We start from the raw sequence: 12058 nt of genomic DNA, 5'->3' as shown, positions 1-12058 counted from the left end.
GGAAGGAAAGGAGTAAGGTGGGAGGGAGGGAGGAAAGGAGGATGGAAGGAAAGAAGGTAGGAAGGAAAGCGGTAAGGAGGAAAAGAGGAAGGAAGGAAGGAAAGGATTAAGGAGGGAGGAAGGAAGAAAGGAAAGAAGGAAGGAAGTAAAGGAGTAAGGAGGGAGGGAGGGAGGAAAGGAGGAAGGAAAGAAGGAAGGAAGGAAAGGAGTAAGGACGAAAAGAGGAAGGAATTTAGGAGAGAAGGAAGGAAGGAAGGATGGAAAGAAAGAAAGGAGTAAGGATGGAGGGAGGAAAGGAAGGAAGGAAGGAAGGAAGGAAGGAAGAAAGGAAGGAAGAAAGGAAGGAAGGAAGGAAGGAAGGAAGGAAAAAGAGATGCATTAAATCATTAATAACTGTATATTCCTGTGTCTACCAGGTGTGTGTGTAACGGCTCTAAAACCCTTTGGGATGGAGCGTCCACATTACACCAGGCAGCTGCTGTTGAAGCTGAACCAGCAGAGGTGCAGAGGATACCTGTGTGACGTCATCATCGTGGTGGAGAACGCTCTGTTCAGGGCTCATAAGAACATCCTGGCGGCCTGCAGCAGCTACTTCAACCCTCTGCTGCTACGAGACAACGTCATCACGCTGGACACACAGATAGTGAATCCTCAGGTGTTCAAACAGGTGAGAAACCTAAAGATGTGAAGGACTCTTAAATGCATAATATTGCATTTTATTTTATTATAGCATTAGTCTTTTTTTTTATAACTACTGCTGCTTTATTGTCTTTAACCCTTGTGTCGTCCTCCCGGGTCAAATGTACCCCATCTGTTTTGACTGTTCCTTCTTTCTTCCCTTCCTCCTCCTCCTCCCTTCCTTTTTTTCTTCTTTTCTTCCCTCCTTCCTTTCTTCTGTCCTTCTTTCCTCCCTCCCTCCTTTCTTCTGTCCTTCTTTCCTTCCCTCCTTCCTTTCTTCTGTCCTTCTTTCCTCCCTCCCACCCTCCCTCCTTCCTTCCCATCCTCCCTCTTTCCTTCTTTCCTCCCTCCTTACCTTCCTTCCCACCCTCCCTCCTTCCTTCTTTCCTCCCTCCCTCCCACCTTCCTTTCCTTCCTCCTCCCTCCTTTCCTCCCTCCCTCCTCCCCTTCCTTCTTCCTCTCCTTCCTTCTTCTTCTTTCCTTCCTCCTCCCTCCTTTCCTTCCTTCTTCCTCCCTCCTTTCCTTCCTTCTTCCTCCCTCCTTTCCTTCCTTCTTCCTCCCTCCTGCCTCCTTTCCTTCCTTCTTCTTCTTCTTCCTAACTTCCTTCCTTGACTCGAGGACGACAGGAGGGTTAAATTGTTCTTATGTGTTTCTCACCTATGATTAGTTATTTATTCTGTCTTCTCTTGCACTTTGGTTCTGAGAAACAAAAAAATAAACTTGACCTTTTTTATATTTATTCCATTTATAGGAAATATCTAATAGCTCTTTAGTTCATCATGGAGGCCTTCCAGTGTCATTAATTAAGGGTCCTATGATAGTTATTAGTTAGTTAAAAAATGTGTGTATCAGCTGCACACAAATGTTTTTAATAAGGGTTAGGGTCAGGGTCAATTTTTCTTTTTTATTAGAAGATTAGAAGACATCATCAATTTTAGGCTAAAAGGCTGCAAAGAAAAAAGTTCTTACTCCTCTTAAATGTGAAAATAGGTCCAATTTGACCTCCGGACAGTATGTAAATGATCAATGAAGTTAATGTATTAACCGCTGATAAAGCATGGCCATAAACGCCTTTATGAGTGTGGCTCATCAGACTTCTTTTCCATTTCTGTCAGGTGTTAGACTTCATCTACACCGGCCAGCTTCCCTCCTCTCACCACGTCAGTGATAAAGACGTATCTGCCCTCCTCAGAGCTGCTTCCTACCTGCAGCTGTCAGACATGGAAAGTCTCTGCCGCAGGAAATTTAAACCCTGCAGGCCGAGCAACCCGCCACCCTCCATCATCTCCTCCTTAACCCCCAACAGGCAACTTCAAGTCATCCACAGCTACAAATCAGGACCCATGGAGGACGGAAAGAGTCATAAACAAGTGCAGGTTGAGCTCGAGGGGAAGGTGACCTTTGAGATGAATGATAGGGTTGAAACGAGGCTCGACCCATCAGCCTCCTCAAACTCCAGCAGCAACATTGCCTCACCTAATGATAACCCTGAGCAGTCACACCCAACTGATTCCCTGAATCAAATGGCAGCACAAAGGAGGCCTCGATCCCACAGAGACAGCTGTTTGGGAGGAAGTGTTGGAACAAAAAGGCAGGAAGTGGAAAGTGGAAAGCCGGTCCAAGCAGAGTGGAGGGTGTCCACAGAGCTGAAGGGCCGTGCCGAGGTTAGAGAGGAACATTGGGCCTTAAAGAAAAAAGTAGAGCGCAGCAGTGAAGGCAAAGAGCTGAATGGAAACAAGCAGGCGAGCCACATCTACCATCAACCCCAGCCTGGGTTTGCTCTGCAGGGCAGCTTGTACATGTGCATCCCATGTGGGGAAGGCTTCCCGAGCTCAGAGCAGCTGATCACTCACGTAGAGTCACACACTGCTGAGGAGCTGGTGGAGGCTGCAGAGGTGGGAAGTCTCATTAAGGTGGATGTTGAGGATCCAGACATGAGGCCGGCCTCTCACGTGTGCTCCGTGTGCCATCAGAGCTACATGGATGCCGCTCTGCTCAGGCAGCACGAGAGGAGCCACCGTCTGAGCAGGCCGGTCTCCTGCGACATCTGCGGGAAGCAGTTCACCCAGCGGGGAACCATGACCCGGCACCGGCGCAGCCACCTCGCTCTCAAGCCCTTCGCGTGTGACGAGTGTGGCATGCGCTTCACACGGCAGTACCGCAAGATGGAGCACATGCGGATTCACACGCGGGAGAAACCGTACCAGCTGTGTGTGACAGCTGTTCATGAAGTTCATGCAGCAATGCCACGTCATCAGTCATTTAAAGACAGTCCTCATGTACTGTTCTGACTCTGCTCTTTACTGTAGTATTCTCATGTGATGCTACTTTCTACATCTCAGAGGGAAATATTGTACTTTCTACTCCACTACATTTGACAGCTTTAGTTACTTTTCACATGAAGATTTGACACAATGGATAATATAACAAGCTTTTAAAGTACAACACATTGTTAAAGATGAAACAACAAAAAGCAGTGTGTAGTCGGCTCACATTTCAGATGTCTGTTACCCCTTTTCCACCGAGCTGGAGCCGGTACTGGTTCAGAGCCAGAGCCTGACTAAGCACCGGTTGTTTGCTTTTCCACTGCCAAAGATCCAGCCCCAAGCCTCAGAACGGAGCCAGAGCTAGCACTCTTTGCTGGTCTAAAGCAAGAACCGATTACGTCAGCGGACTGGGGGCGGGGCTAACGTTTATTAGCCGGCTAGCGGGGCTAACGTTTATTAGCTGACTAGCGTGGCATTTACAGAGGGTTTGTTGATTAAAAGTAGTATTTCTCTCATTTTTTGGCCAGAGCTGTCTTCTTCTTCGTTTCCGGCAGGCTAGATGCCTTGCGCCATTTTGCTGCCTCTCACTGGTGAATCATGGAAGTGCTTCAAAGGTGCGCGCTGGCTACGTTACACAGTGACGTAATCGCGTGGCTCCTTGCCGGTGGAAAAGCAACAGGTTCATCAGAGGTGCTCGGATTAGCACCAATTAAGCACTGGCTCTAGCACTAGTTCCGAACCAGCACTGGCTCCAGCTCGGTGGAAAAGTGGTATATGAGTTGTTAACAGCTCCACCAAATAGTGATTTTTCCCTCTAAACTTCTCACATGCTTTCATTTCAATAAATGTTCAAATGATCCAATATTTCAGCAAAAATCAAAGATTAGAGAAAAAGTCCAAAAACTGAAAACACATTTGTGTATCAGAACTTTGTTTTTTCTTCTTTCCTCTCCCATTAATCATCTCACCAGCCCTCACATTTATCCGCTGACCCTTTGGAGGGGCCCCACCCCTAGGTTGGGAACCACTGGACTAAACCTCCAGCAGCTACAACAGTAACATGCTGCTCTAACACTGATGCTTCACTATTAATAATCTAATGATGTCATATATAATAATATATCAGTCAGAGGGACCAAACCACTACTTTTACTTTTACTTTACATTTTGCTGCTTGTGTTAAATTACTTAAGGAGGATTTTTTCATGCAGCACTTTTACTTGTAACAGAGTATTTTTACATCGCTGTATTGGTATTTCTACTGAAGTAAAGGATCTGAATACTTCTTCCACTGTTGCCCACTACCTCAGATCATGTTTAAACACATTTCATTCTTACTAATATGATTGTTTGATTTAGATTATAGTTGTATGACTGTTGTGTATAAAATGGTGTTCATACTTCTTTTCTGAGGATAATCACTTCCTCCTTCTGACTGTTTTCAAGGAGGTGATAGAAACATGTGAAATTAATTTAAATATATTTGAATGATTAATGGAAAGCAAATTGTTCTGAATGTATTTAAAGTTTAAATGCTTGTTTATTGTCATATTTATAACTATTTATTTAATGTTATGAGATATTTTGGTTTCTGTGTTACATAATTTCATTAAATATATTAAAATGATCAGTGTGAAACTTCATTCTTGAACTTTAGAAACAGTTTGACAAAGAAAACTGAAGTCAAACTCTCTGCAAAGCTGAATGGAAACTGCTAAAGAAGACAGTGAGGCTCTGAGAAAAGCTATTAAGTGGACTTTGAGTGAAGATATTCTTTGGCCCTCATAAAATAAATCCATATAAATCAGTCAAACAACAAATATTATGGATTTAAAGACAGGGCTGAAAGACAAACCTGTTTCATGAGAGTGAATACTTACTAAAACTAGCAACATTTGGCAGAAAACAGCTGGAAAGAAATAAAGAAAATATCAGTTTAACAGATGGATTACACAGAGTTTGAAGGGCCGAATGAGAGATTGATTATTTAAATGTTCTGTTAGTGATTTTAGAAAACATAAATATGTATAAATGTTTAAATTAGCAAGAAAAGGACAGAGTACTTCCAATAAATGTCAGTAAATGTACAGAAAAAAGGTATGTTAACCATAATTAATGTTGATTATTATTAGCTATTATAGCTTCATGCAGCTTCATTTGTATTTCTCTGGTTGTTCTTTCAAGTTAAGCTTTGATCAAATAGTCTAAAGTGATTTTTAGGTTAGTTAGGAAGTAGATTTTGCTGCAAAACTCTTTCGTAGACTATTCTTCTGCCCTTCGCTCGGCCAGTCGGGAGCAACTTTAAACCTTACAACTCTTTGTGAATGCAGCTCTCTGCTTCTTTAAAGCCCAGCGAGGAGAAACAGGAGACACGGAGGGTTCGGTCTGCCAGCTTTGGGGGGGTTGGTGGTTGCGTGGCAGGGGGTTTCCTTTGTGCAAGTGTCAGGGTTTCACTCCCACAACCGTCTTGGTCTTTGTGTTCCCTGCATAAATATTCAGCATTTGATGGAACTTTTGTTTGGTTGAGAGAAGCAGCAGAGAGCGATTGTTTACTACCTCCTGTTGTAAAATGTTGTCCTCATAAAATCAAGTATATTTTTGCTCACTTCAGATTTTTTGTAATAATCAGCAATACCTCCCATCACCCAACATGCAACAGCCCCCATTGCTGTGAAATGCTAGACTGGGTTGTTTCATAAATTAGCTTTATTTTTTTTAATGCCCTGAAAGGAAATTGGTTTTTCATGCATTTTGACATGTATGTTTTCCAGAGGATTAATGCACATTTATCAACAATAATTTACTGTAATATCATTAATATAGACTGTAAAACTTTGTGTGTGTTTTTACAGTTTATTACATGTATTTTGAGTTAGAGTTAAGGGCTGTAATTTAACGTTATCCGTCTGGACTGTACAAGGTACAGTTTAAAGACAGGTTTGATCAATAGCAGTAAAAGAGCTATCAGGCCGCATTTATGACAGAATCACATGTTGTTCTGATCAAAGTTCAAACTTATTTTACCTGTCAGGAAGTGAAGCTCAGTCAGTCGTTGTCACTAAGAGCTGAAATGGCGCAGAAAGGAGATCAACTGGACCAAGAAACAATCAGCTGTTCCGTCTGTCTGGATCTACTGAAGGATCCGGTGACTATTCCCTGTGGACACAGCTACTGCATGAGCTGTATTAAAAACTCCTGGGATGGAGAGGATCAGAGGAAGATCTACAGCTGCCCTCAGTGCAGACGGACCTTCACACCGAGGCCTGTCCTGATGAAAAACACCATGTTAGCAGCTTTAGTGGAGCAGCTGAAGAAGACTGGACTCCAAGCTGCTCCTGCTGATCACTGCTATGCTGGACCTGAAGATGTGGCCTGTGATGTCTGCACTGGGAGGAAGCTGAAAGCCTCCAAGTCCTGTCTGCAGTGTCTGATCTCTTACTGTGAGAATCACCTCCAGCCTCATTACACTGTTGGTCAATTTAAAAAACACAAGCTGGTCGAGCCCTCAAAGAAGCTCCAGGAGAACATCTGCTCTCGTCATGATAAGGTGATAGAGATATTCTGCCGCACTGATCAACAGATTATCTGTTCTCTCTGCTCTGTGGATGAACATAAAGGCCACCATACAGTCTCAGCTGCAGCAGAAAGGACTGAGAGGCAGAGAGAGCTCGAGGTGAGTCGACTAAACATCCAGCAGAGAATCCAGGACAGAGAGAAAGATGTGAAGCTGCTTCAACAGGAAGTGAAGGCCATGAGTCGCTCTGCTGATAAAGCAGTGGAGGACAGTGAGAAGATCTTCACTGAGCTGATCCGTCTCCTCCAGAAAAGAAGCTCTGATGTGAAGCAGCAGATCAGATCCCAGCAGGAAACTGAAGTGAGTGGAGTCAAAGAGCTTCAGAAGAAGCTGCAGCAGGAGATCACTGAGCTGAAGAGGAAAGACGCTGAACTGAAGCAGCTCTCACACACGGAGGATCACATCCAGTTTCTACACAACTACCCCTCAGTGTCACAACTCAGTGAACCTACAGACTCATCCAGCATCAATATCCGTCCTCTCAGATACTTTGAGGATGTGACAGCAGCTGTTTCAGAGCTCAGAGATAAACTACAGGACATCCTGAGGGACAAATGGACAGACATCTCACTGACAGGGACTGAAGTGGATGTTTTACTGTCAGAACCAGAGCCCGAGACCAGAGCTGACTTCTTAAAATATTCATGTGAAATCACTCTGGATCCAAACACAGCATACAAATATCTGTTATTATCTAAGGGGAACAGAAAAGTAGAATTAATGAGACAACAACAGTCTTATTCTAGTCACCCATACAGATTCACTGGATGGTGGCAGGTCCTGAGTAGAGAGAGTCTGACTGGACGTTGTTACTGGGAGGTGAAGTGGAGAGGGACAGGAGTTTATGTAGCAGTCGCATACAAGAACATCAACAGAGCAGGATGGGCAAATGAATGTAAATTTGGATATAATGACAAATCTTGGGCTTTAGATTGTCGCACTTACAGTTATAATTTTTTGTTCAACAACATTAAAACTCCCGTCTCAGGTCCTCGTTCCTCCAGACTAGGAGTGTACCTGGATCACAGAGCAGGTATTCTGTCCTTCTACAGTGTCTCTAAAACCATGACTCTCCTCCACAGAGTCCAGACCACATTCACTCAGCCTCTCCATGCTGGATTTAATATTTATAATTATGGAGTCACAGCTGAGTTATGTAAACTCAAGTAGAGTTTTACACAACTCTATCTGAATGTAGCTCTTTACTTCAGGAATAGTTTGGTATTTTGAACTCTGGGCCCAAATGACATGTTTTTGGTCATGATCACTACCAGTAGAAACCAGAACTTGTCATTTTGACCCCAGATTTTAAATTTTGGATGATGTCATGAGTATTTCTACATTATTTCTTTGTTATTTCACATAAAAAACAATATTTTGACAGTTAAACAATTCAGACATTTATATAAAATATCTGCTGAATACTGTACATATCTTTGATTGCCTTTAGTGTAACTATTTTTTATGTTTTCTGACATACTATGCTTGTTTTTCTACTGTCAAATGAATATTTTTTAATGTAATGATTCTCTAAAATGGCTGATTAATTTGATTTGATTTACTTTTGTGTTTTGATACAGCCATTCATAGGTATTGCACATGATTTTTTTTAACAGATTACTGTAAATAAACTGGGTTGTTTCATAGATTCGCTAATAAATGCCATACATTTACAGGGACTAACTTGAAAGGTAAATGTTTTTCATGTTTTTTGACATAATAAGTCTGTTTTCCAGCAGTTTAATTCACATTTATCAACAATAATAATAAAACATTTGACCATGAAACTTCCTTGGTATTCTTATAGTTTATTACATGAAGTTTTGTGTGATAGTTAATGACTGTAATTTGACAGCATCAATCTGAAAACTTTGTTGCCAGACATTTTTACTGGTTATTTTTTCTATTATTATTATTATTATAATTATTTCACGAGTGTACATGGGCCCTGTTCATGATGTGTCAAAGGTCAGAGTTCAGATCTACTGGCTGCATTCTTGGCTTTTCTCTGTTTCTTTCAACGTCATCAAACAGCTGCCAGACTGACTCACGTTTCTATAAAAAGTGGACTCGCTCTTTGGCTCATTTATTGTGAAGGGAAAATGATCTACTATAAATGAACAGAGAACACCTACAGGTCATTATAGTATTGTTTTCCCACCCAGATTCAACAATAGCATCAAAAGTATTCATTCCTTATATTTTTCATTACTTTGGACAATTTATAAAACTAAAATCTGCAATTTCATCACATTTGAACCAACTATGTTTGGACAGCTACACATATTTTGTTCTTCAATTTGAAATAAAACAATGAATACTTTGTTAAAGTGTAGAGTCTCAACTTTAAGTTGAGCATGTTTCCATCATTACAGAAAGAACTGTGTGGGAGATAAACCCTTTTAACACACAGTAGTTCCTGAAGTTTAATGTCACAGTCAGCTCTCATTACCTGCTGGTAAATGTCCATTTACCCCACCTCTGCTCTACTCTGCCAGTCAGCCACACCCACCTCATCATCCAACTCTGTTCACCTGGGAACTCAGCTGCAACTCATCTGCAACCAATCCACCACATATGCTTCTCCTGCCAACAGTTTGAGGATGGCTGTGACCAACATGCAAAGCAGTAAAAATACTATCAGGCTGCATTCATGACAGAAACACAGGTTGTTCAGTCAGGAAGTGAAGCTCAGTCAGTCATTGTGACAGAGAGCTGAAATGGCGCAGAAAGGAGATCAGTTGGACCAAGAAACAATCAGCTGTTCAATCTGTCTGGATCTACTGAAGGATCCGGTGACTATTCCCTGTGGACACAGCTACTGCATGAGCTGTATTAAACACTTCTGGGATGGAGAGGATCAGAGGAAGATCTACAGCTGCCCTCAGTGCAGACAGACCTTCACACCAAGGCCTGTCCTGATGAAAAACACCATGTTAGCAGCTTTAGTGGAGCAGCTGAAGAAGACTGGACTCCAAGCTGCTCCTGCTGATTACTGCTATGCTGGACCTGAAGATGTGGCCTGTGATGTCTGCACTGGGAGGAAGCTGGAAGCTTTCAAGTCCTGTCTGGTGTGTCTGGCATCTTACTGTAAGAATCACCTCCAGCCTCATTATGATGCAGCTCCATTAAAGAAACACAAGTTGGTCGAGCCCTCGAAGAAGCTCCAGGAGAACATCTGCTCTCGTCATGATAAGGTGATGGAGATTTTCTGCCGCACTGATCAGCAGAGAATCTGTTCTCTCTGCTCTGTGGATGATCATAAAGGCCACGATACAGTCTCAGCTGCAGCAGAAAGGACTGAGAGGCAGAGAGAGCTTGAGGTGAGTCGACTAAACATCCAGCAGAGAATCCAGGACAGAAAGAAAGATGTGAAGCTGCTTCAACAGAAAGTGGAGGCCGTCAGTCGCTCTGCTGATAAAGCAGCGGATGACAGTGAGAAGATCTTCACTCAGCTGATTCGTCTCCTCCAGAAAAGAAGCTCTGATGTGAAGCAGCAGATCAGATCCCAGCAGGAAACTGAAGTGAGTCGAGCCAAAGAGCTTCAGGAGAAGCTGCAGCAGGAGATCACTGAGCTGAAGAGGAAAGACGCTGAACTGAAGCAGCTCTCACACACAGAGGATCACATCCAGTTTCTACACAACTACCCCTCAGTGTCACAACTCAGTGAACCTACAGACTCATCCAGCATCAATATCCGTCCTCTGAGATACTTTGAGGATGTGACAGCAGCTGTGTCAAAGCTCAGAGATAAACTACAGGACATCCTGAGGGACAAATGGACAAACATCTCACTGATAGGGACTGAAGTGAAGGTTTTACTGTCAGAAGCAGAGCCCAAGACCAGAGCTGAGTTCTTAAGATATTCATATGAAATCACTCTGGATCCAAACACAGCAAACACACGACTGTTATTATCTAAGGGGAACAGAAAAGTAGAATTAATGAGTCAACAACTGTCTTATTCTAGTCACCCATACAGATTCGCTGGAAGGTGTCAGGTCCTGAGTAGAGAGAGTCTGACTGGACGTTGTTACTGGGAGGTGGTGTGGAGAGGGACAGGAGTTTATGTAGCAGTCGCATACAAGAACATCAGCAGAGCAGGATCATCCAATGAATCTAGATTTGGATATAATGACAAATCTTGGGCTTTAGATTGTCGCACTAACAGTTATAATTTTTGGTTCAACAACATTAAAACTCCTGTCTCAGGTCCTCGTTCCTCCAGAGTAGGAGTGTACCTGGATCACAGAGCAGGTATTCTGTCCTTCTACAGCGTCTCTAAAACCATGACTCTCCTCCAGAGTCCAGACCACATTCACTCAGCCTCTCCATGCTGGATTTTGGCTTTGTCATAATTGTGGAGACACAGCTGTGTTGTGTTAACTCAAATAGAGTTCATACAACTCCTGTGAATGTAGCTCTTTACATAAGGAATAGTTCAGTATTTTGAACTCTGGGCCCAAATGACATGTTTTCGGCTATGATCGCTATCAGTAGAAACCAGAACGTGTCATTTTGACAAGTATTTGTACATTATTTCTTTTATTTCATATATATATATAGCAATATTTTTTATTTTCCGCTGACATTTTTATAAAATATCTACTGAATACTGCACATAACCTTGATTGCTTTTAATGTAACTTTTTCATGTTATCTAACATACTATGCATGTTTTTTTTTAATTGTCAAATTACCCTTTTTTTTAATGTAATGATTCTCTGAAATGGCTGATATGACTTTGTGTTTGTGTTTTTACATAGCCATTCATAGTCACTGCTCATTTTCTACATTTTTAATAGATTACTGTATATTAACTGGGTTGTTTCATTGATTTGCTAATAAATAAAATAGTAATAATAATAAAATTTTCAATAATAAAAAATGTATACTGTGAAACTTATTCAGTATTTTTGCAGTTTATTAGATGTCACCTTACGTTACAGTTAATGTAATTTACTTGGCCCCATTTTATCATTATCTCTTACCAGAGTTATCCCAAATTTACAACCACTACTATGTCTATATACTTACTGTCCAGACTGTATAAGACAAGACAAAACTAAAACCTGTCATATTTGAAGCACCTATAATGTAAGTAGAAGTAAAGATAAAAGGTAGTGTGGCCTTAATGAAATGTAAAATACATGAAAAATCACTCAGATATGTACATCAAAGAATCTGGGGGCAAAATAACATCTGAGACCCAATACATTTTTATCATACTTGAAACATTATTAAAATTATTGTTACTGAAAAGTCTTAAATAATCTTAATAATTTTAGGTCATATTTAAAACGGCTTTAAAGTACTGTATAATAAGTAATGGGTTGTTTTCCATGTACAGGTAAAACAATGAAAACAGCAGTCATGGAGGCCAAATCATTTAATAATTAGACTTTAATAGACTCATTTTAAGCAGAGCAGTAAATGACTGTTAGTGTAAAGTGTCACCGGATAAATGTTTTGAATCTTTAGTTTGAGTCATTTCAGCCAAAAATAAAATAAAATAAATACAAAAAACAGATCCATCCAG

At 41.5% G+C, this 12058-nt stretch overlaps 3 protein-coding genes across 3 annotated transcripts; all 3 read left to right on the top strand.

The window, feature by feature from the left end:
* Positions 1–448: 448 nt before the first annotated feature.
* On the top strand, positions 449–3000 carry LOC128379895 (hypermethylated in cancer 2 protein-like). Its single transcript, XM_053339534.1, is given in 3 exon segments — positions 449–667; positions 1794–2906; positions 2908–3000. Coding segments are annotated over 3 exon segments (1425 nt in total).
* Positions 3001–6012: 3012 nt separating this feature from the next.
* LOC128380701 (tripartite motif-containing protein 16-like) lies at positions 6013–7689 on the top strand. The gene has a single exon (XM_053340570.1). The coding sequence runs from the start codon at positions 6016–6018 to the stop codon at positions 7687–7689; it is 1674 nt and encodes a 557-aa protein (XP_053196545.1). The 5' UTR covers positions 6013–6015.
* Positions 7690–9239: 1550 nt separating this feature from the next.
* On the top strand, positions 9240–10531 carry LOC128379894 (E3 ubiquitin/ISG15 ligase TRIM25-like). Its single transcript, XM_053339533.1, has 2 exons — positions 9240–10454; positions 10502–10531. Exons 1-2 carry the CDS (start codon positions 9240–9242, stop codon positions 10529–10531), a joined length of 1245 nt encoding a protein of 414 aa, XP_053195508.1.
* Positions 10532–12058: the final 1527 nt, after the last annotated feature.

The sequence above is a fragment of the Scomber japonicus genome, chromosome 19, assembly GCF_027409825.1.
Source record: "Scomber japonicus isolate fScoJap1 chromosome 19, fScoJap1.pri, whole genome shotgun sequence".
Taxonomy (NCBI): domain Eukaryota; kingdom Metazoa; phylum Chordata; class Actinopteri; order Scombriformes; family Scombridae; genus Scomber; species Scomber japonicus.
This window is presented reverse-complemented; position numbering and strand designations above follow the sequence as displayed.

Coding starts and splice junctions, on each gene's coding strand:
- LOC128380701 (XM_053340570.1), top strand. CDS start 6,016: ATGGCGCAGAAAGGAGATCAACTGGACCAAGAAACAATCAGCTGTTCC.
- LOC128379894 (XM_053339533.1), top strand. CDS start 9,240: ATGGCGCAGAAAGGAGATCAGTTGGACCAAGAAACAATCAGCTGTTCA. Junction 10,455..10,501: donor TATCTAAGGGGAACAGAAAA/GTAGAATTAATG, acceptor TCACCCATACAG/ATTCGCTGGAAGGTGTCAGG.